Source organism: Pipistrellus hanaki, assembly GCF_964339955.1.
Source record: "Pipistrellus hanaki genome assembly, chromosome: 1".
NCBI classification, from domain to species: domain Eukaryota; kingdom Metazoa; phylum Chordata; class Mammalia; order Chiroptera; family Vespertilionidae; genus Pipistrellus; species Pipistrellus hanaki.
The window spans coordinates 53,262,016-53,287,819 of NC_140503.1; the positions used below are offsets into that span (position 1 = coordinate 53,262,016).

Sequence of the window (25,804 nt, forward strand, 5' to 3'; positions counted from 1 at the left end):
GAGGACTTCTCCCCCTGGGAGGAGACGCTGCCTTCTCAGTGTTTCCTCACATGCCTTCCGGCAGCGCGTCAGGTGAAGATTCTGTATGTGTGCAAGCTCTCCGGGGTCTCTTCTTATAAGGACGCTAATCCTAAAGATCAGGGCCTTCCTTATGACTTCATTTAGCCTTAATTATCTCCTTAAGACCTGTCTCCAGTCACATTGGAAATTGGGCCTTTAACATGGATTTTGGAGGGGACACACTCCAGTACACAGCAGTGTGGTTCTGCCTGGAGCCTTGCACATCAGCACTGGGTGTAGCGATGGCTTGTTGGGAACTGAGCTTGGCAGCTCCATCTGGACTTGCATTTCCCACAGTGGGAACCCTGGGCTGCTGGCCTTGGGGGCAAGATGGGGATCATGCTGCTGTGACATTACCTCTACAGCACTTTGCAGAGTGCTCTCAAGTACAGTGTCTAATTTACCCTCCCAGCAAATCTGTGAGGTAGGCCTTGTCGTACCCATTTCATGGATGAGAAAAAGGATGCCCAAGAAGTTAAGGGTCTGGCCCAGAGCCCCATGGTCCATCAGCAGTGAACCCAATCTCTGCTGCAGCGCTTGCAGGCAGTGCTCAGGTCTTCCCTTTAGGGCACTCTTGTCACTCCAGGGTTTCAGCTTTCCCGGTGGATGTAGGAGGCTTTGGGAACCCCGTTGTCTAGAAAACGAAGCAGCCAGGCCTGATGCCTGGCAGATACACCGAAGCTGACCTCCTAAGCAAAAATTAGGTGCAAGTGATCCTATTGAAGGAACAGAAACAAACCTTCCGAGTCTAATCACCAGGGGGTCTGTGTCTTATTGTCGAAGTGCTGGGATTAAGCCCGTCTCATTGTGCTGGTCAGTACAACAGGGTTTGGATTCCGGATCCTGAAGACGTTTGGAAATCTGCTGAGATAGCAAAGGACTACAGAGTCGGTGACAAAGTCCTGCGACTCCTGCTGGAGGATGGAACGGTAGGTCCTCGCTGGCTGTGGCTGCCATGACATACGAAGGGGTAACTGGGATATGTGTGTGTTGATCAGAGCCGGGGGGGGAGGGGGGGACACGACAGATGGTCTCTGTGGGACCAGCCACAGGAGAGCCCATAAGGAGGCACCCAAAATGGCGAGCTGGTGCTGTGGGTGCACATGTGTGTGTACTACTCTCCCTTCTCTCCACATCCCTCTACCCGCACCCCAGCCTGTCCAACTGAAGGCCAAAGTGCCCTGCCTCAGCTGGGCCTCTCTTGCACCAAGGTGGGGCAGACAGGCCTGTGCCCTCTGCTGCATTTCCAGGGAGTCTGCACTGTTCGGAAAAGGCTGGAAGGCGATTAGCCATTTTGGTTTCCTAGGTCTTAGCTCAGAGACTGGGCAAAGACAAGAAACTTGGAGGGAAATCGTTTGAGCTAGAAGCATAAACTGGCAGAAAACAGCATCAAGATGGGAAGAGAGCTCTAGCTGGTTTGGCTTAGTGGATATAACATTGGCCCATGGCCTGAAAGGTCCCAGGTTCAATTTCTGTCAAGGGCATGCATCTCCGTTACAGACTTGATCCCTGATCCTGGGCAAGGCAAGTGCAGGAGGCAACCAATCTATGGGGGTCTCTCCCTTCAATTTCTCGCTCCTCTCCCCCACCTCCACTCCCTAAAAGTTAAAGGAAGAGAAACAGAGCGAGGAAATAGAAAATAAGACGGGAGTGGGAGGCGTGAGAGAAGAGCAGAGGGAGAGTGAGTCCAGCCGCAGGTGGATAAAAACATGAAGAATTGGGACCTCCACAGGGAGCTCGGTGGGGCGATGAGGAAAGTGACGGGAGGTGGGCCAGGTGGACAGGAATGTTCAGCTTTGTGTGACATCAGGGCCTCTGTCCGTGTGGGTGTGGCGAGGGAGACACGGGGCTGAGCAGTGCCTGTGGTGGGGCATGTTGGTGAGGGCTTTCTCTCGAGGCTGGGTATGGCCAGCTTCCGCACATTTGCCTTTGCTTTAGTTACCCACTGTGCATTGTCCTATTCCTCCCGGTGCTGGTGACATCCCACTGGGTCCATGGCTAAGGTGGCTTCACCTTTTTAGAATTAAGTATGAGGATTCCGGATCAAGCTGGACGGAGGATTCCGGACCCATCTGGATGCCAGAGCTGGTCTGGGGAAGATCATCTGAATATAACACAAAATGCTGGAATTTTCAAAGCATGCAAACGGCCTCTCTAGAGACAGGACACACCGTTTCCAATCAGAGTATGCCGGATTTGGGAGTCACTTCCTGAGATACTGAAGGAAGATGAACATAGATGTGAGGGGCACATCCTCTAGAATCAATATCTGGATTCAAATCCTGCCACAGCTACTCGCTGGTCTGTGACCGTGAGCCCCGTGATTGCTTCACATGTGAAATGGGTGAATCCGGCACCACAGCACAGGGAGGGTTGCTGCAGATCAAATGAGATGGTCTAGGAGTGCGTGTGCAAGAGACACGTAGTGAGAGGGTGCTGTGCCTCCATTAGCCTCTCCCTCCCCGTCCAAAACTGCTCGCAGCAGTTGTAGAAAACCTCCTGTGCCCAGCCAAGCGTCTAATTGGGGATCAGATGGCGCTGGGAGGAAAATCTCAGGCAGCAGATGCTGTGGTGGCTCGCTGCCTTAGTAATATCAGCAAGGCCTCAGGTGGTGGCATTCCTGGCCCGGAGCCAGCTGCCCGGAGGAGGAGGAGGGAGAGGCAGGTGAGAGGGAGCCTGCCAGGCTGCTCTGTAACGTGACTCTGTCTGTACCATGAAGGACAGAGCCTGCTTTGTGCAGGAGAATGGCAATTCTGCCCGACTGCCAAGCTGAGGTTCTTCACATTTTCCTCTTACCTCCCCCACCAGGCTGTCCCTTCTGCTGTTTGTCTTTCCCTCTCTCCCCCTGTTTCTCTCTCTCTCTCTCTCTCTCTCTCTCTCTCTCTCTCTCTCTCACACACACACACACACACACACACACACTGGCTGAACTGGAAAAGGAGACTGTTCATTTAAAATAGAAAACTCGGGGAATGTAAAAATTATGTATGAGCTGCATTTTTCTTTTATTCTCAAAAGTGTGTAGATGAATGATCTGCAAACATAATGACACTGACGATTGAACAGGCAGCTGCGCTGAGGACTCACGTCCACTTGTCCTGGATGGTCCAGAGCTGCTCTCCTTACACAGAGCAGAGCAAGCAACCAACAAACCGCACCCCTGTCGGCGTGGACAGGGCCATCCTGCTGCAGGCTTCAGGGTCAGCCCGACCCGTATCATGTGTGACCTTGGACCAGGGCTGAGCCTCTCTGAACCTGTCTCTCTCACCGTTGCTCAGGATAGGCATGCCCTCCTTGGAAGGCAGTTTTGAGATTAAATTAAACAACCAGTGCTGAGTGCTGACACTTGCCAAGGGGCAGCTGGCTCACTTTGAGCTGGTCCAGGACCAGGTATCGAAAGGAAGGCAGCCTGGGAAGCGGGGAGGGAAGCAGGCTTGTTGGGTGCCTTGTCTAGTCACGTCCCAAGCTGTGAACGGCCAGCGAAGGCAGTTAGAGCAGGTAGCCATAGGCCCCGTGGTGCTCTGACTTCTGAAGGCGCAGTTGTCTGGGGTGTGGACACCACCCGTCAGGCTAACCTGGCCCTCACTCCGCTCAGGCAGCTGCCTCCCAACACAAGGTGCAATCGGCAGAGGCCAGCCTGGGGTTCCCCAGCCCGGGGCTGAGGTTGGTAAGCACAGGCAGCCCTGCAGGGGGAGCCTCGCTCAGAGAGACCACCACCTGCACGGGCCTCTTCGGACACTTCTCATCCTGAAGCATGGTCAACTTCCAACAGATTCGGCAGCTGGGGAGCTTCAAGGGACCTTAAATGACCATGTCATCTTTAGCAGCAGGATTCTGTTTTCAAATAAAAACTTCCATGGCACCCAACACCTAAACCACATACGAGTAGGGCCACTGTGGTAGGACTGGAGTGAGGCACCTGGTCTGGTCCAGCCAGTCTTTTCACAGATGAGAGAGGAGATGCCCAGAGAAGGCGAATGACTTGTCCTAGGACACACAGCCAATATCCCAGCCCCTGGCTCCCACTTCTTAAAGGCTAGCCATGAAGATAAGTTTCTCGTTGCTCTACGTAAGTTTGGTTTTAGAGTGTCGGGGTCACTCTGAAGGGAGGAGGTAGGACAGAGATGGTGGTCCAGCAGAAACACCCAAAATCTTTCGCTTCCAGAGCCTGACGTTGACCTTTGTGCACAGGAGCTGGATTACTCCGTGGATGCGGGCTCTCTGCCCCCGCTCCGGAACCCTGACATCCTCGTGGGCGAGAACGACCTCACGGCCCTCAGCTACCTCCACGAGCCCGCGGTGCTGCACAACCTCCGGATCCGCTTCGCGGAGTCCAAGCTCATTTACACCTACAGCGGTGAGGAGCGGGCTCCCGGGAGAGGGCCGCGCAGACACTGTGTGCTGCCCACGGCATCCTGAGGATACGTTCCATATTACGTTATATTAGAATTGCTGACTGCTGTCAAAATGTAGTCACACCTACACGTGCCTGCATCTCCACCTAAACGGTGCAGGCATTGGATCTTAGAGAGTCTGTTATGAAAAGAAGTGTCTGGGTGGAGAGCATTTCCAACAAGAGCTAAGGTTGGACTACCAAGGAAAATACATGTGGATGAAGCTTGTGTTAGAGTTTCCCAATGGAGTGGATAAATTCATTACTTATTTGGAGCAATGACGTAATCATCATATTTCCATTGAGAATTGCCAAAGCCTCTCAGTGTTAGGGCAGTCTCATCTGTCCCCTCATCGGTCCCTCTTGGAGTAGCCCAGATATGGGAGTGGCATTGGCAGGAAACTGATTCAGAGCGCTGAGTAACCTGCCCAGAGTCACACAGAAGGTTTTGTAAGTGGCAGAGCTGGGGTGACGGTGAGAACCCCATCACTGTGTCTAACGTCTTTTCTCAGGAATCATCTTGGTGGCCATGAATCCTTACAAGCAGCTGCCCATCTACGGAGATGCCATCATCCATGCCTACAGCGGGCAGAACATGGGCGACATGGACCCGCACATATTTGCGGTGGCAGAAGAGGCGTACAAGCAGATGGCCAGGTAGCCTCCTGCGGGCGGGCTTGCTCTTGCTCTCCTGATGCTCCTGCATTTGCTGGGTCCTCGCTGGGGAGGGGAGACACCAGGCGTGGTCTCATTAGATGTGACCATCAGACCGAGGGGCACTGGTAGAGCAGAACACCTGTACCAAGTAGCAGATGACTCCCAGTGCCTACCTGACCTGCTTAAATCGCGTTTCCTGGGTTTGGTTGCTTCTGGGTGATCAAAAGTTGTTCCTACAAATCCGGGACTAGCGGGTGCCTCTCTTGCAGTGTGCTGGACTGGAGGAATACTGACGTATTCTTCTCTGTGAGATGTTGAAGCTTTCTGACCCACCCAGGCCAGCAGAGCCCAATGGTAGATGAACACGGGTTTCAGTGTAGGTTTGGGGTTTATCCTCATTTTGCCACTTGGTTTTTTGTGTGGCCTTGTGGAGTTCTTGCTATGCTGGCAAACATTTATTAAAAGCCTCCTGTGGACCCATGACCACGCACACATGTCTGTACATCATCCTTGCGCCCTCAGGATGGCCGTGTTGGAGTAAACAGAATCCAGAGCCACTGCACGTACGAGGCTGGGTTGGCACTCAGATATTTTTACTCCTTTTGTAATTTGTTTCCCATAACCAGGCTCTTTTGGCTTCAATGTCCTCATCTGTAATGCATGAAGAATAAGACACCACCTTATCTTTGTAGATCCTTTCACAATTTGCAAAACAACTTTCACAGTAATCTTTGAGTTTTCCAACACTCCAGTAAGTCAGCTGAGCTACCATCATTGCCCTCATTTCACAGATGAAAACCCAAAGTGAGGGACCTGGGCCTGCTCATTATTTACCATGCAACCTTGGGCCCAGTGCCTGGTCCCCTCAGCACCAGGGCCCTCACCTGGGAGCTGGACGCTCCCATTCCAAGCTCCTCTGCTTGTCCTCAGGAAAAGAGAATGGCGGCTTAAACAAGGTAGACGCGTGTGGTTCTCTCCTGCAGAGGAGGCTGCTGGGCAGTCAGGGCTCACACAGGACCCCTACCATCACCAGCGCCCTGGTGCCTGGCAGCTCCCCACCATCGGGGCCAAGCTGATACTTATATTTTAAAATATATTTTAATATATTTATATTGATTTCAGAGAGGAAGGGAGATAGAGAGAGAAATAGAAACATCAATGATTAGAGAAAATCATTGATTGGCTGCCTCCTGCACGCCCCCTACTGGGGATCAAGCCTGCTACCCATGTATATGCCCTTGACCGAATCAAGCCCTTGACCGAATCAAACCTGTGATCCTTTAGTCTGCAGGCTGATGCTCTATCCCCTGAGCCAAGCCAGCTAGGGCCAAGCTGATACTTTAAAAATTTTTTTAATAAAATGTTTTTATTGATTTTAGGGACAGAGAGAGAGTAAGGGAGAGGAATAGAGAGGTAGAAACATTAATGAGAAACATATTAGATCAGCTGCCTCTGGGGATTGAGCCTGCAACCTGGGCATGTACCCTGACCAGGAATCAAATTGATGACCTCTTGGTTCATGGGTTGGTGCTCAGCCACTGAGCCACACCGGCTGGATCCAAGCTGATACTTAGCATTTCCTGCACATGCTGGATGACAGAGTCTCAGGGAAGGTTGTGCCCCTCCAGGTAAAGGAGACTTTCCAGAAATCCCACTGCAGAGCATTCTGATCATAGCTCATTGTCCGGGCCCCACTCACACGACCATGCCAAGCCACAAGGGAGCCTAGGATATGCAATATTTCATATGGGCAGCACTGTGCCCACTAAAAATTGGGGCATAATGCCTAGGAAGAAACAGGAGAATGAATGTTGGTTAGAGAATTGCCAGTTAATAACCAAATACCTTGGTTTCTGCCACAGCAAGTTTGCTCCCAATCCTAACATACCTATATTGTCACAGTGCATTCTGGGATTTTCCCTGGCTCCCTGCAGGTCCAGGACATCCGCTTGATTAGTGTCCCTGGCTCAGGGCCTTAGGGGACAGGGCTGCTCCTGGTGCCAGCAGTATGTGCTGCTTGGAGCTGCAGGGCTGAGCCAGCTTCAAGCTTGAAAAGCCAGGTTTCTACAGGTCTGTCTGTCTAACTGTAGCTGAACAAACATAAGACAGGCTCCTGTGGGACTTGCTGAGGCTAGACTGGGATCGGGAGAGCCCGCCATTAATAACCCAGCCCCATCGTACCCGTCCGGCCAAGGGACACTGGGGGTGCCACCCACCTCGGAGTCTTAGCTTCCGCGCTATCTCTCCCTCTCCCTCTCCCTCTCCCTCTCCCTCTCCCTCTCCCTCTCCCTCTCCCTCTCCCTCTCCCTCTCCCTCTCCCTCTCCCTCTCCCTCTCCCTCTCCCTCTCCCTCTCCAGCATTCGCAAGGGGAGCTGTATACTCTGAGCACTGGGTCAAATCTCTTACTCTCTCTGAGTCACTGTTTTACTTATCTGAGAAATGGGTATAAATGGCATAGGATTTTTTGTGAGGCTTGAATGAGAATCCCTGTAAAGTATTCACAGAGCCCTGACCCACCAGCTGAGCGGGATACATAAAGTGACATTATAATACCACCACAATCTCTTGACATGAAAAGTTCAGTGCATTGTTTAAGCTCTCTGAGTTATGCAGCATAGCATTTTGACTTACGGAACACCTGAATATGTTCCCAAGCATATTTTGAATAGCTGCTCTCCAAACAATGTCTTTAAAATGTTTCATGTTTAAGTGGGGAAATGCAGAAAGGAGTTGACATAGGCTTGAGACTGCTCTCATGAGAGGCCTGTTGGCAAACATGGCCCGCGGCTGGCCTCTGGGGACCTGCTTTCAGGAAGGTTCTCCCATTTCCTAATTGATAAGAGTGGCTCGCTGTACTGATGCTTACTTCCGTGGTTCATGCTGAACATCTGCTTTCCTCTGGGCACCTGGACTGTTGGTATCCGTTAGGGGATGCCTGTGTGCCAGCCCCAATGGGAACTCTGGGCACTGGGTCTGCTGCACCTCCTGGTAGACAGCATTTGCCAAGCGTGTTGTCACGTGCACCGCTGGAAGAATTAAGTGTGTCCTGTGGGACTCCCCTGGGAGAGGGCTCCTGGAATTTGATGCCTGGCTTCCTCTGGAGGTGGCCCCCTGTGTCCCTGCCCTTCGCTGAGTTACTTTGTTTCCTTTCGGTGTAATAATCTTAGCCGTGCCTACGGCTCCATGCTGAGTCCTGTGGGTCCTCCTAGCGGACCAAGACCTGGGATTGGTCTTGGGGACCCTCCACAGGAGATGGGACACAAATTGTGTCTTCAGCATGGTCACTTAGGAGAAAAGACTGGGAGGAGATTCTCTGGAGTGCTGAAAACATTAGAGCAGAGATTTTCAACCTGTTTCATCTCACAGCACATAAACTAATCACTAAAATTCTGAGGCACACCAAAAAAAAATTAATTTTGCTGATCTGACAAAGTGGGTAGAATTTTGATTCATTCACACTGGACAGCATTATTGTGTTGGCGGTTGTAACTTTCTTATTTAAAAACCTAAGGAAGAAGAGGTCAGTGCCCCTGACTAATAAGTAGTGTATGTTTTACAAATTCTTGTGGGAAAACCATTGTGCCTGCCTCCAGCAGCCGTGCTGAAAAGCGCTGCTTTGGAGTGATGAAAGTTTCCCTTCCAGCATGTCTGCATTTTTCTTCGTGACTAGATGTTGCTCTTTTAATAAGAAGGAATGTACATATTAAAATCCTTTCATTTGCTTGTTTTAGAAACAATAAAAATCAGTCCATAATTGTGAGCGGGGAGTCGGGTGCTGGGAAGACGGTGTCTGCTCGCTATGCCATGAGGTACTTTGCCACCGTCAGCAAGTCGAACAGTAATGCCCACGTGGAGGACAAGGTGCTGGCGTCTAACCCCATAACCGAGGTGTGTGCCCCGGATGGGTGGGGCAGGCTGGGAGGCAATGGCGTGGGGTGATGGAGAGGTGGGCTGGTCTGTGTGTGTGTGTACTGACTAACCATAGTTCCCTCCCTTGAAAGACCTGACTAACCAAAGTTCCATGCTTCGATGTCTCTGTCCAACCTCAAAGGGAAGGTGAGGGTGGGTGGGTGGGAAGAGATTAACCAAAGAATTTATATGTATAAGTGCATAACCCATGAATGAGGCACTAATGTGGTAAAGGCCTGGGGGTGGGGTGGGGTGGGGGACCAGGTGCAGTCTAGCAGGGGTCAATGGGGGCAGGGGGGAAGGGGACACCTATAATACTTCCAACAATAAAGATAAATTAATAATAATCCTAATATAAAAAAAGCCAGGGACCATCATGACCAAAACTGGACAGACGATCAAACAGCAGGCTGAGTCAGGCAACAAGGCTGGCAGGGGGTTAGTGAGGGACGGCCAAACGACTGAAGAGCAGGCTGCATGGGGCCAGTAGGGGGGCAAGTTGGGGGCGATCAGGCTGGCAGGGCTGGCAGTTGGGGACAACCAGGCCAGGGGGAGGGGCAGTGGCAGTTGAGGGTGACCAGGCCAGTGGGGGTGAGGGAGCAATAAGGAGTGACCAGGCTGGCGGGAGGGGCAGCTAGGGGTGATCAGGCTGGTAGACAGAGTCAATTAGGGGTGATTAGGCTGGCAGGGGGGGCAGTTAGGGGTGATCAGGCAGGCAGGGAGGTGATCAGTTAGGAGCCAGTGGTTTTGGATTGTGAGAGGGATGTTCGACTGCCAGGGATCAGGCCTAAACTGGCAGTTGGACATCTCCTGAGGGGTCCCGGATTGGAGAGGGTGCAGGCTGTGCTGAGGGGATGACTGTCCTCCCCTGCCCCCCGCCCCCCATGCACAAATTTCATGCACTGGGCCTCTAGTAATAATAATAAAGATCAAAGAAGTGAGGTGAGAAACAGCCTGGAACTCTGTTCTCAGTGGGAGCTGAAGGAGATGAGGCAGAGATTGCTGCCTCTGAGCGCGCCCCCCCGCCCCCCGTCTGTCTGCTGGGCTAGAAATCCTACCAGCAGATTTCAGGAGCCCCTGTTTACATTTACATCCCGGGGAAATGTCCTCCACCACAGACACCAGTGCACACAGACCAGCAGTTCCGCAGCCAGCAGGCACCAACTGTCCTGAACTGAGTGTTAAATATGCAGGCATCGTATTGTGAGCGATTGTTGAACCCAAGGGAGTTTGAAATCAATCATGGTGGGAATATCCACACCTTAAAAATCAGCAAATGCCATGTAGCAAGGCTCTTCCTCTTTCCTGCAGCGGACTCATCAGCATAATATCGATGGTCCTGTGTGGGCAAGGCCAGCGGTGATAGCAGTTAGGGGTGAGGACACTACCCTCTCCGAAGAAGGGGCATCTGAAAGGCTCAGAGCTGGGCCCAAAGGCGGGCTGCCTCACAAAATGGGCAGGGGATTGATTTGGGTTCATTTGGAAGTGGAGCAAGTTATTAAGAACATAAGATTTCTAGACCTCTCCTCTCTACTTTCTCCTCAAAGAATATTTATGTGTCAGACCACCTATTTTGTTTAAGCCACTGTGCCAGATAATATGGGACATAAAGAAAAAGAATAAGACCCAGTCCCCAAGTTTTAAGGCTCCTCTACATAAGTATATTTTCAAGTTAAATAGAAACATAAGGTAGCAATAGAAGAGTCCAGAAGCCCTGCCCAGTGGATGATTTTTTTAAAAAAATATATATATTTATTGATTTTTTTTTTACAGAGAGGAAGAGAGAGGGATAGAGAGTCAGAAACATTGATGAGAGAGAATCATCAATCAGCTGCCTCTTGCACACCCCCTACTGGGGATGTGCCCGCAACCAGGTACATGCCCTTGACTGGAATTGAACCTGGGACCTTTCAGTCCGCAGGCTGACACTCTATCCACTGAGCCAAAACAGTTTCGGCCCAGTGGGTGATTTTATGGTTATTTGTTCAGAGTTGGCCTTGCCCACCAGCCTATAAGCTCCATGAAGGCAGGACCAGGTCTGTTGGGTTCACCTTTGCCTCCCCAGCTCGTGGCCCTTAGCAGGGGCTTGGTAAACACACGTGGTATGGAGTGTGGTGACCGGGCAGGAAGCACGGTACATGTGCATAAGAAGGGCACTTCCAGACAAAGGTGCTCAGGAGGGGAGACAGGCAGAAGAAACGGAATTTAAGGATGGGAGTAAAAAAGCTGAAATCGTGTTCAGAGTGTATCTGTGTGTGTTGTCGGGGGGGTGGGTAGAGAGGGAGAAGGCAGGTTATTTTTTTGGGTTTTTTTTTTTTTTTCGGTTCAGGGAAGTGGTAAGGGCTAAGGATAGAAATAAAGGTTGAATGAAGGATGTGGAGTTTTAATTGAGCATTTATACTATGTGGGGCATGGATGAGGTGAGGCACTTTGTATTATCTCATTTTCCTCCCAATTCTGTAGGGTCCTTATATCCCCCATACTACAGAGAGAGCTGAAATAACATTTCTAGCATCACACAGATAGTAGAAAGGAAGCTAGGGACCTGAAACATCAGAGCCTGCACTCTTTCTGTTCTGCTCAGCGTCTCCCAGAGATTGAGGAGAGCTGCTTTCCCACTCCCCAACCTCCCTCTGCTAATAGCGCCCCCTCCCTGTCCGTCCACCCACCCACCCCCCCCCACCCCCCCCCCGCCACCACCACATACAGATTGGATTTTACTAACACTGCTCCAGTAATGTGAATGCAACGATCTTTTTAATGTGGTTATTTCAAGGGAGTTCTGTGCTTTGCAGGCTGTTGGAAATGCCAAGACCACCCGCAATGACAACAGCAGTCGGTTTGGGAAATACACAGAAATCAGTTTTGATGAGAGAAATCAAATTATAGGAGCCAACATGAGAACTTACCTGCTGGAGAAATCCAGAGTGGTCTTTCAAGTAAGGATAAAAATACTCATTAAATTTTTCTTTTCCCAACTTTTTAAGTATTGTTTCCATTCATATACTCATTAGACAGCCTACATTGTTCTGTGACTTGAATAGTTACTTCATTTACAGTTTGTTTGGTTTCTTCTGTTCTTAAAAAGAAATGTTTTTAAATTTTCCATTGAATTTATTTGGGTAACAACGGTTAATAACATCATATAAATTTCAAGCGTCCAGTTTTATAATATAACATCTTTATACTATATTGTCTGCTTATTACCTAAAGTCAAGTCTCTTCTGCCACCATATATTTGACCCCTTTTATCTTCTCCATCCTCCCCCCACCCTCCTTTCTCTCTGGTAAGTACTGAGCCAAAAGGGCCAGGGCCATTTATTGCTTTTTGTTTTATATCCCACACTAGAGGCCCAGTGCATGAAATTCATGCACAGGGTGGGGGAGGGAGTGTCCCTCAGTCCAGCCTGCACCCTCTCCAATCTGGGACATCCCTCTCACAATCCAGGACTGCTGGCTCCCAACTGCTCACCTGCCTGCCTTCCTGATTGCTCCTAACCGCTTCTGATCACCCCATAACCACTCCCCTAACTGAACCCCTGCCAGCCTGTTTGCCTCTAACTTCCCTCCCCTGCAGGCCTGGTCCCCCTGCAGGCCTGGGTTCCTCCTAATTGCCTTTCTCTGTAGGCCCAGTCACCCCCAACATCCCTCCTGTGCCTGCTTGGTCACCCCTAACTGCCGTACCCTGCAGGCTTGATCACCCCCAACTGCCCTCCCTTATAGGCCTGGTCCCTCTCAACTACCCTCCCTTGCTGGCCATCTTGTGGTGGCTATCTTGTGTCCACATGGGGGCAGCCATCTTGTGTGCTGGAGTGATGGTTAATTTGCATATTACTCTTTTTTTAGGTAGGATAGAGGCCTGGTGCATGGGTGGGGGCTGGCTGGTTTGCCCTGAAAGGTGTCCCAGATCAGGGTGGGGGTTCCCTTGGGGTGTGGGGCGGCCTTGGTGAGGGGCATTTGATGGTTTGCAGGCCTGCCACGCCCCCTGGCCACCCAAGCAGAGGCCTTGGTATCTGGGGTTTATTTATCTTCTATAATTGAAACTTTGTAGCCTTAAGCAGTGGCCAAGGCAGGCCAGGGCAGATGGAAAGCTTGGCTTTCTCCATCACCAGGGGCAACCCTAGCCTCCTACTCTCTCCAGCTCCATAGCTGCCACCATTTTTGTTAAAATTTACTTATCTTCTATAATTGAAACTTTGTAGCATTGAGTGGAGACTTGGGCCGGCAAGGGCAGGTGGAAAGCTTGGCTTCCTCCATTGCCGGAAAAAACCAAGCCTCCCGCCTGCTCTCTGTGACCGCAGCCATCTTGGTTGGGTTTATTTGCATATTTTCTCTGGTGGGTGTGGTTGGTATGTATAGCAGAGGTACGATCAATTTGCATATTACTCTTTTATTAGATAGGATAGGATTGAAATCATATTGTTCTTCTTTTTCATCAGTCTTACTAGTATTTCAGTTATAATACCCTCAAGATCCATCCATATTGTCACAAATGGCAATATTTCATCCTTTTTATGAATAGTATTCCATTGTGTATATGTCCTACATCTCCTTTATAGTCTTCCATTGAAGGACACTTAGGTTGTTTCCTTATCTTGACTATTGTGAATAATGGTGCAATGCACTTAGGGGTACATATATCTCTCTTTTTTTATTTTTTAAGATAGGAGTGTCAAACTCAATCAGAGAAGGGGCTAAAATCTAAAATCCAGCCTAAATCGCGGGCCGAATGGTTTACTGAACAGTCATAAACTGACAATGTCATAAACTGACAGCGGAGTGCAGTGATGACAGCGCAGTGCGGGCCACATTGCAAGGCCTGGCGGGCTGGATTTGGCCCGCGGGCCTTGTGTTTGACACATGTGTTTTAAGAGTAGTTTATTGGTTTTTAGAGAGAGAGGAAAGGAGAAAAGAGAAAAAGTGTGAGAGCATAGCAGCAATCAGCAGCCTCCTGCATGGCCTTCTACTGGGGCAACCCCAGAGACTAGACTTTAGGTAACAGGTGTCGGCCTGAGCACGAAAAGGTCTTGGGTTCGATTCCCAGTCAAGGGCATGTATATGGGTTGCAGGTTCCATCCTCTGCTTCAGTCAGGGCACATGCGGGAGGCAATCAGTGTGTCTCTCTCACACATGGATGTCTCTCTCTCTCTCTCTCTCTCTCTCTCTCTCTCTCTCAGTCTCTCTCTCCCCTCTCCTCCCCTCTCCTCTCCTCTCCTTACCCTTTTACTCTCTCTAAAAATCAGTAGAAAATATATCCTTGGGTTAGAATTTTTTAAAATAAAAAATAACATTTTCTCGGAGGTCATCATTTGGAGGGCCATCAGAACCACCAGTTCTCCATCTGTAAGAGGCAGGGCCGGCATATGGGCCAGCAGAGGGAGCAGGGTGGGTCCCAGCAGATAAACCAGAAACCAAGGCAGGTGCCTGGGTCCCCAGAACAGAACTGTCAATCCAGATCATCTAAGACCCTCTGATAGAAACCTCACATTTTCATTTATAAAGGATTGGTGTAATTTGGGGTATTTTCTTTCTTTAACAGTCAGAGAATGAACGAAATTACCACATTTTCTATCAGCTCTGTGCATCTGCACAACAGTCGGAATTTAAACATCTTAAATTGGGTACGTGATGGATGGTATGTGGAAGAGTCTCTCTTTTATTTAGGGGTTTAAATTCTAGGTTAACTTCTTAAAGTAACATCACTTCAAAAATACATTCTGTCCAAAGGTACAAGACTCTTGGGCTTTGGTGTGGAATGGATGCCTCTGAGGAGATAGATAAGGGCTGCAGGGTAGGGTGGGCCTATGGAGAGTTAGCCCTGCAACCCCAGGCTTCTTTTCAAAGTCATGGTGATTGGGTCATCCAGCTAGAGCCATGTGGATAAGGCCTCCTGACAATTAGAATTATGCTCTAAGTCTCCAAAGTTTTCTTTTTATCTGAACTCTTTGGTCATTTTTTCTAATGTATATGACATATTTGTTCCTTCTAAGATAGAGTACTTTTATCATAATTTGAACTTCCTTGATGACTCAAGGTCACCATTTGGGAAGTCATAATGAAGTGATATAAATATAATATCCATGCTTTGTGTGCTAAACAGACTGTGAATAGCCAATGTGGAAGAAGGGTTACCTGTTACCCAAATATCAGATGCACAGGACATCATGATCTTGTTTGTGGTGAATTTTATCAGGGTACACATATATCAAAACTTATCAAAGTGTACATCTAAAATGTGTGTGGATATTGTACATTTAATAAACTCACTAAAAATGTCTGTGACACAGACATTTGTACAGAAGGTTGACACAGAAAGCTGCATAATAAAATTGTTAGATGTGGGATCAAAAGCCATGAGCTTTGGAGGCAGCCTGTGTTTAAATTCTTACCCCGCCATCAGTGCGGGGCCCTGAGGAAGTCACCTCTCTTCGGAGCCTCAGCTTCTGAGACTGTAGGTAGAATTCTAGGGAATAAATGGAATAATGTGTGTAGAATGGTTACGATAGCTTACTAAGAACTTTCCTTTTTGATAAACTTGCATGTCCACGTGTTTATGCTCCAGATGTAACAGCCTTGTGATTTCAGGGAGTGCGGAGGAATTCAATTACACGAGGATGGGCGGCAGCACCGTGATCGAGGGCGTGAGTGACAGCGCGGGCATGGAGGAGACGCGGAAGACCTTCGCGCTGCTGGGTAAGGGAGGCCTCCTGTCCACGGGGTGGCTGTTTCCTCTTTCAAACAGATTTAAAAAGCTTAAAAGCAGGGTGCCCCGCATGCATGAGTGCAGAATATCCCTAATAAATCCTAATTTTAGAATGAGCCGATCAGAGCGTAGAGGCCAAATGATCAAGACTGTGTCTTTCCCGGAAAAGATGGAGCCCCAGCTTCTTTGTCCTCTGCCCCGCTGCTGCTGGGATTCGCCTGGGCTGTGGCCCTGTGGGTGCTCGGAAGCACTTCTGGGCTGACCAGGGGGTAGCTGACTCAGCTCAGAAGTGCAGTGTAACCCCAACCGGCCTTCATGGGCCTCCTGAGGATGATAAAATGGAGGGCACTTACATGGAGCTTAGTGAGCACCTTACCATGCTTATCAATGCGTCTAAAACTTAAAGCCACCCTGGGAGGTATGCGCTAGTATTTGCTGCATTTGACGCAGGTAAGATGAGGCACCAACATGGTAAATGATTTACCTGAGGCCACATGCCAAGTACGGAGGGAACTGGAATTGGACTCAGGGTCTTAAAACTTCTCATTAAACATTTTTTTATTTGTTTTCAATATTATTTTCTACTAGAGGCACAGTGCACGACACTTGCACACTGGGGAAAAAGGGTCCCTCAGCCCGGCTGTGCCCTTTCACAGTCCGGGACCCCTCGGGGGCTGTTCACCTGCCACAGAAGCGGGAGAAGCTCCCGCCATTGCCACTGCACTTGTCAGTGAACCTGGCTTCTGGCAGAGCGGTGCTCCCCCTGTGGGAGTGCACTGACCACCAGGGGGCAGCTCCTGCGTTGACCCCTGGTGGTCAGTGCATGTGATGGCGACCGGGCATTCTGCCATTAGGTCGATTTGCATATTAGGATTTTATTATATAGGATTAGTTGCAGAGTATGGCGTAGTTATTTGATAATCACATACTTTATGAAGTGTGTCCTCCTGATATTTCCAGTTCCCACCTGGCACCATACACAGTTATCACAATATTATTGACTATATTCCCTGTGCTGTACTTTACATCCCTGTGACTACTCTGTAACTTCCAATCTGTACGTCTCAATCCCTTCACCTTTTTCAGCCAGTCCCCCACCCCTCTCCCCTCTGGCAACCATCAGTTCAGCCTGTTCTCTGTACCTGTGAGCGTTTAAACATCTAATTTTATATGGAAACCAAATCTTGAATTGCTAGGAGGTTGGCACAGGTGAAGCAGTACTCTTCCCAGTCTTTTCTCCAATTGCTTTCCCTACATGGAGCTCATGTTTAGAAAGACTATCTACCAAATGGTTTATAACATTAATCATTCTCTTTCCCTTTTCTTATTAGTCTAGGCATCCATACATAGCTGCCAACCAGAGCTTCTGATCAGAGTGAGACCAGAGCCAGCTCAGCAGGTGACAGGGCGTGGCTGGCAGAATGCCAGGACTACAAAGGACTCTGCATGCTTTCCTTTCCATGTGCCTGTTGTTCAAAGATACTAGCCCCAGACCGTGTACTCTCCTGACTGCCTGTGCATTGGCCATTAGACCTAACAATCTAGCACTTAATTATCTGTTGTCACGTATTTTCTTTTTAAAAAAATCCTTACCCAAGGATATGCTTATTGATTTTAGACAAAGGAGAAAGGAGATTTTAGACAAAGGAGAAAGGAGCAGGGGAGGGAAGGAGAGAGTGAGAGAGAGGGGGGGGAGGGGCAGGCATCCATGTGAGAGAAGCATCCATGTGAGAACCATCCACACCAGTTGTTTGCCTTCTGTATGTGCCCCAACCAGAAACTGAACCCAAAACTTAGGTATGTGCCCTGACCAGAACTTGCAACTTTTAGGTATATGGGACGATGCTCCAGTCAACTGAGCCACACTGGCCAGGGCGTGCTCCAGTTTTTCATGTGTCATAACACAGGTCTTGATCTCATGCAGGTCCATTATTATCTCTGAGCATCAGTTTTCCATTTGTAACCTAGAAGAATAATGACAATGTTTAGTTGTTCCAATTATCTTACAATAACAATTTATTATCTCTTGTGATTCTGGGTGGACTGGGCTCAACTGGGCACGTCTCACATGGGACTGTCATGTGATGGTGGAAGGGGCTGGATCCTCTGGGAGCCGCGGCAGCTGTAGCCACGGGGGCTGGGCGGTGTCTGGCTCTCCGTATGGACGTCCTCACAGTTGCTCTCACAGTGAAGGGACTGCACGTGTGCGGCTACCATCTCCCAGAGCCGGTTCCCACAGGCTCCGGTGGACTCTGCAGGGCTTTTTATGAACCGTCCTCAGAAGTAATGTGGTCTCACTACTGCCCCCTGCTAATACTCACGGCAAGCCATAGGCCAGCTCAGACCAGGACTCTCGGAGGGAGCCACGCAGGCACCAGCGCTAGGAGGGGGCCCTGGGCCCTGGGAGTAGCTGTGAGTGGTGTTGTGAGATGAAGAGATAATGTCTAAAATGGTTTATGAACTGTGCCATGCTGTATCAGAGGTCAGTACACATTTAATGAAAGCATGACCTCACTGCAGGAATCACTAAAAAAGATCCTAGACCAAAGGTTGGCAGATGGCATCCCATTTTTGTAAATAGTTTTTATAGGGACCCAGACACACTCATTTGTGTAAGTATGGTCTGTGGCTGTTTTCACACTGTGGTGGCAGGTGAGTAATGGTGACATCAGCGGCCCTGCCTGCAAAGCCTACCAAAAAAACAGTGGCTGACCTTGTCCTAGATGAGAGTTTTCTTGCGATCTGGGAAAGACCCAGGGAAGTTATGAAGCCGCCTGGCTTCACCCAGTGTGTCCAAACACGGAAGTCCCCTGACCACCCAGGGCCAGGCAGAGGGGAATGTGACTGACTCTAGAGGTCCGGTCACTGGATTCATGCGTGGGACCAGATGACCCGTAACTTCAAGATGGCCATCGTCCTGTGACCGTGCAGCCAAGGAGATCAAGCTGTGAGTTGGCTTCATGGTCTCTAAACTGATGTCGTCCAACACGGTAGCCACCAGCCACAAGTACTTTAATGAAAGTGAAACGAAATTGAGTTCCTGTTTCACTAGGTGTGTTTCAGCTGCTCGTGACACATGTGGCCCATAGCTGCTGAGCTGCACAGCGGAGACATCATGTCGGAGGGGTCTGTCTCCTAACAGGTGAACGCTGCACCTGCTTTACACTGCCCGGCCCATTGGCTCTGTCCTCCTGTTTGTGCCCAGAGTTATCTGTCTCAGGCGGAGCCCTCCTCCGGGGCAGGTGGCCTAATTTGAATCTTCTGTGGGCTTATCACGCACTCAGGCACGTCACCTCCTTTAAAAGTGATTTCTCGTTGTGGTTGACTTGTCCATGCCTGTGTTCTGTGATGGAAACAGGAGAGAGAGGCGGGCCGGTTAGCAGTGAGGCCACCTCCTTCAGTTCACACGCCGCTTCACACCAGCCCAGGAAGCGGGCCTCGGAGCCCGCACATCCTCTTTGCCTGGCCTGGGTCGCCAGGGCACCTCCACGTTACTCACACCGGGTGAAGCTAAGAGGGGTTCCAAACTCCACAGTCTTTCCACACACCACAGTGGTCTGTTTAGGTAGGACATTCCCGGGCTGACTGTGGGCAGGTGCCCTAGCCCTCCTGTGCCTTAGTTTCCCGTCTATACAGTGGGAATAACCCGAGGACTTGCTTCATAAAGTTGTTGTAAGCATTAGAGAGGTGACCGTGTCCGAGGGACACAGGGTCCCACCACGTCCCCTTCCCACCCGGCTCCTGAGGCACCTCCGCCAGCCGGCCAGCTGCAGAGTTGCCCCTGAGGAAGCAGAGGTGGTGCGTGTTGGTCTTAAGCTCCTTCCTTTTTCTCCTCTGACATTGAACCCGTCCTTTGATCCTCGCCTGGCCGGCTAGAGCTCCCACAGAGAACACCCCGGACACAGTCAGATCCAGCCAGGACCGGGCCCAGGGGACCGGACCATGGTGCTCTCACTGAAATCTAACTCGGGCTGCGGAGCCTCTGTGTGATGTTGTCTCCCTCGAGGAAAGTGCTGTGCTGAGAGCTCACGTTCTTCCCCACGTGGCTTGTTTCCCTTTTGCCGCGTCTGGAGGGCATGGAGTGGTGAAGGGGCTTAGTTATGGACCGTGCAGAGAGGACTGTCCCCGTTGGTTGCTGTTCCTCGTCCTCGCCTGTCATTGGTTTTGGTGGCGGCGGGAGGTTGTTTCTGCCAAAGGCCCCGTCCTCCAGCGGAGCTCTCACCGCCATGTGGCGAGGTGGCGAGTGCCTGGATGCAGTTTGAGCTGGAGTCAGCCGTGCATTTTTGGTTTGAAGTCTTTTGCGACTTTGATTTTGTTTAATCTTTGGGAAGCCGCCTCGGTTTTGAAATATTGAAGAACAGGACCTCGCTGCCATTGAAACATCCCAGGAGTCCTCGGCAGCGGTGGGGCCAGCTGCTCTCGCTCGCCGTAGGGCCGGCCGCTTTGTGCCGGAGGGTCTGGGGGCAGGTGGGGTCTCCGTACCCGGTGCCATACCGGTGCAGACCAGGGAGCTCGGACACCCACCGGAATGAGCCTGCCCACCTGGCTGAGTGTGTCTCCAAGCCCCGGACTCACCGCAGTGTCATTGCCACCGCCTGCGCTTACCCTTCCACCCGCCCGCACCCGGCTCTGACCTGGCCGCTCACCATGGGCAGGTTCAACGTGGTTTGTGGAGTCAGACACAAAGGCCTTCCCAGGAGCCTGCTTGGTTTACTTTCAGCTCTGGGAAATGCACGAATCCCTTCCTGATGACCAAATGTGCCAGGCACTCATGATCTGTGTTCGGCCCACAGCAGTCAGCGTGCCCGTGGGAAACATGGGGCACACGCCAAGGAGGGGGGCTTGTTCATGGAGGGAGCAGCTGTAGCGATGTGGGTGGGGCTTCGGGGCCAGAGGGGCAGCAGGGACCCAGTGCAGCAGCAGAGCTGTTGGCTGCACCCTCCCCTCAGTGTTACAGGCCCAGGGGTGTTACTGGAGCCAGAGGGAGGGTTGGGAAAGTCAGTGCTGCACCAGGAGTAGTGACTTTATGTCAGTCAGCAGCACAGTCAGCCTGGGGCGATGTTACCAGAAAAGAGACAAACGAGCAGATCAACCCCTCTCTCCTCCTTCTCTCTGACCTCCTGCCCACAGCCCCAACCAGAGGCCAGAGGGCCTGACAGCCCAGGCCATGGTCCACCCAGGTCAGCCCCCGAGGGCAAGTGAGACACATCCAGCACCCCACCATAAAAGTAGTTCAGGTGGCTTGTGAACGAAAAAGAAAAATGCACATTAAAGATGAAACAAGTACATCACAGGGTAAACGAGAGCTGATGCTCCCGGCCACCTGACACGAAATGGTTACCTGGATATTAATCTGTGTGGAACTTCCAGCAGCCGCGGCTGAGGGGGACCTCGCGGGTTGCAGGGTCCACCCTGTGCGTTCGCACAAGCCCACCCGGGGGGAAGGGTGAGCCAGGCTCACCTGGGTCCTAGTCATGGTCCTGTCCCAGCTCTTGGCACCGGGGCCCGAGAGTATCTTAAAGGAGCCCAGGTGTCCGCTTACTAGTGGCTAAGTGAGAGGAGAAATGCAATATTCCTAATTTGGGAACATTTTTGTCTTCAGGCTTCAAGGAGGATTTCCAGATGGATGTGTTTAAGATCCTGGCAGCCATCCTACACCTGGGCAACGTGCAGATCACAGCAGTGGGCAACGAGAGGTCCGCCATCAGCGTAAGCGGCTTGCTTGTTCCACCCTGCCCGCGTTTGGAGGGTCATGGGGAGAACGTCTCAGGGTCCCCTGCTTTTGCTTTTTAGCACCAGGCACGTTGGACCACCTGGGGAGGCCAGCTTAGTAGCAAGAGGAGAGCAAGGGTTTCCATGGGCTGTCTTCAAAGAGTAAAGCTTCTTTCTCTTGCAACAGAAGAGGAGGAGGAAGTGCATTTTCTATGTATTTTTCTTTCTTTTTAAAAAAATATATTTTATTGTTTTTTTACAGAGAGGAAGGGAGAGAGATAGAGAGCTAGAAACGTCGATGAGAGAGAAACATGGACCATCTGTCGATGTACATGCCCTTGACCGGAATCGAACCCGGGACCTTTCAGTCCGCAGACCGACGCTCTACCACTGAGCCAAACCGGCCCCGGCTGTATTTTTCTTTTATTGAACAAATTTTACTAGCACTGCTATGTGCCAGGCACTGTTGTAGGCTCTGGAGAAACAGCCGTGAACAACACAGAGCAAGGTGGCCTGGAGAAGCTTTTAATCAGAGGAGAGGAGACACTATGAGCAATGCCGGGCTCTGGCAGCAGCCCGTGGCTGTTCAAAAGGACGTAAGGCAGAGGAGGGAGGGGGGGAGGGGAGCAGGGCCTTCGGGGAAGTTTCCTGAAGGGCCTGTGTGAAAGGCCGCCGCACACCTGAGTCCTCCTTCCTTCTTCCCGGTACGGCAGCCGCGGGCAGAGCCTGCTCACATGGACGTGAACTGTGCCTGTATCTGGGGCAAGGGGGTGTCACTTCAGAAATAGCAAAAAAGCCAGTATATCCCGAGGGGAGCGAGTGAAAGGAGGGGGGAAGGCGAGGCTGGAAAACGGGGGGCGGAGGGGCACAGGCTATGCAGGGCCTGAAGGGCACGGGACCGTTGGAAGCAGAAAGGACACCTCCTGCCTCTTACCGTGTACGTTCCGTGGCCGATTCCCTTATCAATGGACACTAGGTAAGTTGATGTGTGCGTCTTCTGTGACACATGTGAGTGATGGTTGGTTGGAGGCACATGTTTAGTTATTCCCATTAACTTCTGCACGAGGAAGAAGGGAGCACTAGGAAAAAACACTGAAGGCAGATGGCAGCAGTGTCCTGCCAGGGGCAAGGTGCCGCTCCCACCGCTGGGCCCTCCCGCTTCATGCCCAGGCCTGGCCGTGCCTCTGGGTCCTGGCCGTTCTCACGCCAGCTCGTCCTCCTCTCATGCAGGCTAAGCGGGGTCCCGGGGGCCCTGGCGGGGGGCCCGTGCTGGCTCTGTTGGCTGACGGCCCTGATGGGGCCCGTGTTTGTGTCCAAAGGTGGATGACAGTCACCTGCAGGTGTTCTGTGAGCTCCTGGGCCTGGAGCCTGGCAGCGTCGCCCAGTGGCTGTGCAACCGCAAAATCATCACGACCTCCGAGACGGTGGTGAAGCCCATGACCAGGCCCCAGGCCGCCAACGCCAGGGACGCGCTGGCCAAGAAGGTCTATGCCCACCTGTTTGACTTCATTGTGGAGAGAATTAACCAGGCGTTGCAGTTTTCAGGCAAGCAGCACACTTTTATTGGTGTTTTGGACATTTATGGGTAAGAGCCTGTCTTTCCCCCTTTGAATGTCGAATGCTCGCTATCCTTAGATCATTTGGTTCTGGTTCCTCCTCTGTGTTTCACGTGACGTCCTTGGTTTTTGCCCACACGGATGTTAAGTCCAGTCTCCTGGGCTGAGCAGTGTCTTATTTAGTGTGTTAGTAAACGCTAACTTAACAACGGCCACCTCGAGGGCTCACCATGGCCAGCGACCAAGCCGGGTGGTTTCCATATGCCATATGACTCAGCCCTGAGATTATCCCCTGTGAGGGTGGAGCCGCGAGGCTGAGAGGCTGGTGGGAGGAGGACCCAGCACCGAGGGAGGCCCTGGCCCGCTTCTGTCTCCTAATAGAGACCCCATGAGGTGTGGACCCATGGCCCTTTCCCGTGTCACAGGGAAAGACGCCCCAGAGGCCCTGCCCTCGCCCAGACCCGCAGGCTGCAGGAGGACTCACACCAAGGCCTCCAGCCACCTGCCTCCCACACCTGCGTCCTCATCCTTTCCCGTATAATGCGGATCTCGCATTTGCCCCAGTCCTTCCCCAGGAGTCCCCCCGTTGGAGTTCTGTTCTCCTTCTCGTTGTCCCACCATGCGTTCCTAAATCCCAGGTCAGACTCACGGGAACCATGCTCACAGGCAGCCGGAGGGCGTGTGCGGCCAGCCCGTGTGGGGGAGGGGGGCTCGAGGGGCCGTCACGGTCCGGCTTTATTTGTTGGCACCTGGCATTCCACGCCCGAGCCCTCCCCTCCCAAACCAACCCGGCTTCTCTCTGGGGCAGCTTGTCCCACGAAAGGCACCGCAGTGTCCCGCCCAGACCCGGAGCGGTCAGTCCCTCAGGTCTGCGCGAAGCAGCCCAGCCCCCTCCGCATGCAGGAGGGAGAGCCGGGCGGGGCCTCCCCACCTGGGGAAGGGAGGGCAGGGGCACACTGACCCCAAGGAAAGAGGGCGCCTCAGGGGAGTTCCTTTGTTTAACTTACACTCATTAATACAATAGCTACCAATTAATAGTACGTGTCAACAGTTATAAAATACTGAGACACTGTGGGATCTCCAGTAAGTTATTTACCTTGCCCTGTTCTAAAAGAGGCCTGTGAGCAGCCGGTAAGGACAGGACGTAGGAGACTTGTAAACGGGAACAGTCCTGCCAAGCAGTAGTCTCTTTGTGGTGGAGACAGGTGATGGATGTATTATTCTCCGTTGCTTTCTGTGTTTTTAAAAACGCCTTGAAAGTAAATAGGCCTTTATTATAAGAATATATTATTTCATTCATCCAACAAATATCTATACAGATATCGAATCGCCAGGCCCGGTGTTGGGTGTGATCGGTGAACAGCGTAGACACATGGCCCCTTTGGGGACATACATTTTAGTGGAGTGGGCAGGTAGGCAATTAGGTGAAGATGGCTTGTTTGTGGGGAGTTAGCTGGGGGTGGGGAGAGAGGAGGCAGCTGAGTGTGAGGAGCAGTAAGTGAGGGGTATGGCATGTCGGCCAGAGTCAGACCCGGGAACCTGAGTTTTTTGGCTAAGTGTGCAAACCTGAGGCAGGAATAATTAAAATTCACAAGAACTTCTTAGAGTATGTTTAAAATTAAATTCCTCTTCAAAAAGTATAAAAGTAGCATGCTTGCCACCACCCCTCCAAATAAATGGTACCCGTCCAAATAAATGGTATCCCTCCAAATAAATGGTGTCCCTCCAGAAAAATAAGCACCCTTTCTTAAGTAATGATGCTGTTGCTTTGGGTGAATCCTTCCATGCCCTTCTCCAGGATGCCCATGTCTGTGTGAGCTTTGTTCCCTGTGCTCCCTGAAGCTTTGGAGAGAACTGAGCTGTTTGGCCTAGACACAAGGCAGCCTCAAAGGCAGTGCTCCCTCACTCAGAGCTTTTAAAGCTGAAGCTGGGAGCTCTGAGGTGCAGCTGGGAATGACGTGAGGGCTTGGGGCCCCCAGCCAGTGGCGTTTGTGTTCTCTGGCCCCGGAGCTGTGAGGAGGACTCACAGCAAGGCCTCCACCCCCGGGAGTGTGCACTGCAGCGTACCGGACGTGTGGCCCCGAGAAAGCCACAGCACCTCTCCGACCTCAGCTTCTGCAAAACGGGGCCTCTGGTGCAGGGTGTGATGAAGGTCAAATAGGAAAATTGGTAAAGAAATCTTCAGAACCATAAGCATCGTTCAAAGATGAAGGGTTGCCATCACCAATGAGCTTCTGGCATTTTAAGTCGTAGATTTAGTTCTTTCTATTGGGTTGTGAACTTGAGCTCTGGGAAAGGTGGGCAAAAGGGCAGGAAAATAATCACTGCTGAGTGACATCCCGTTCCTGCTCTAGAAAGCCCTGCCTCTGGCCTGGGCTGTGCGTGTGGAGAGACCCTCCGCCAACCAGCCCCGGCCTGTCCGCGGTGTCCAGGCTCAGGACCCCCTTCCCCTCACCCTCGAGTGGTGTGGCGTGGGGCTGTGTGGGTTTGGTTCCTGCTCCGAATCAGCCTGGAGCTGTTCAGAGAAAGTCGAGGCCCTTCAGCTGCCCTGGAAGTCTAAACTGAGCCAAGCTGGCTGTCGAGTGACACTCCCCGGGGACCCATGCTGGCAATGGCAGGAACCCCAGGGGATTAGAGAAGTGAAGAACCTCAGCTTTGGAGGCACCCAGAGCTGGGGTCAGATTGCATGGCTGGCACCGCTTGCTGGCTGCCTTCTCCGTGCTGGTCACCGTCTCCTCGGACCCTCACGTGTGACAGTGGGGTCGCTGTAGCCTCCACCTCGGGTGGTGCTGGGGCTGGAAGTGATGTGTGTCT

General features: G+C 51.4%; 1 protein-coding gene across 3 annotated transcripts in view; it reads left to right on the forward strand.

The window, feature by feature from the left end:
- The window catches only part of MYO5C (myosin VC), an 88,233-nt gene that overhangs the window by 11,336 nt on the left and 51,093 nt on the right, over positions 1-25,804 (forward strand). For all 3 annotated transcript variants that reach the window (XM_084894049.1, XM_084894050.1, XM_084894051.1), the window contains exons 2-10: positions 879-989; positions 4,252-4,417; positions 4,966-5,110; positions 8,842-8,998; positions 11,815-11,958; positions 14,559-14,640; positions 15,605-15,712; positions 21,325-21,431; positions 22,754-23,019. In XM_084894049.1, coding sequence (XP_084750175.1) covers positions 879-989; positions 4,252-4,417; positions 4,966-5,110; positions 8,842-8,998; positions 11,815-11,958; positions 14,559-14,640; positions 15,605-15,712; positions 21,325-21,431; positions 22,754-23,019 — 1,286 coding nt within the window. The remainder of the gene's footprint in view (positions 1-878; positions 990-4,251; positions 4,418-4,965; positions 5,111-8,841; positions 8,999-11,814; positions 11,959-14,558; positions 14,641-15,604; positions 15,713-21,324; positions 21,432-22,753; positions 23,020-25,804) is intronic.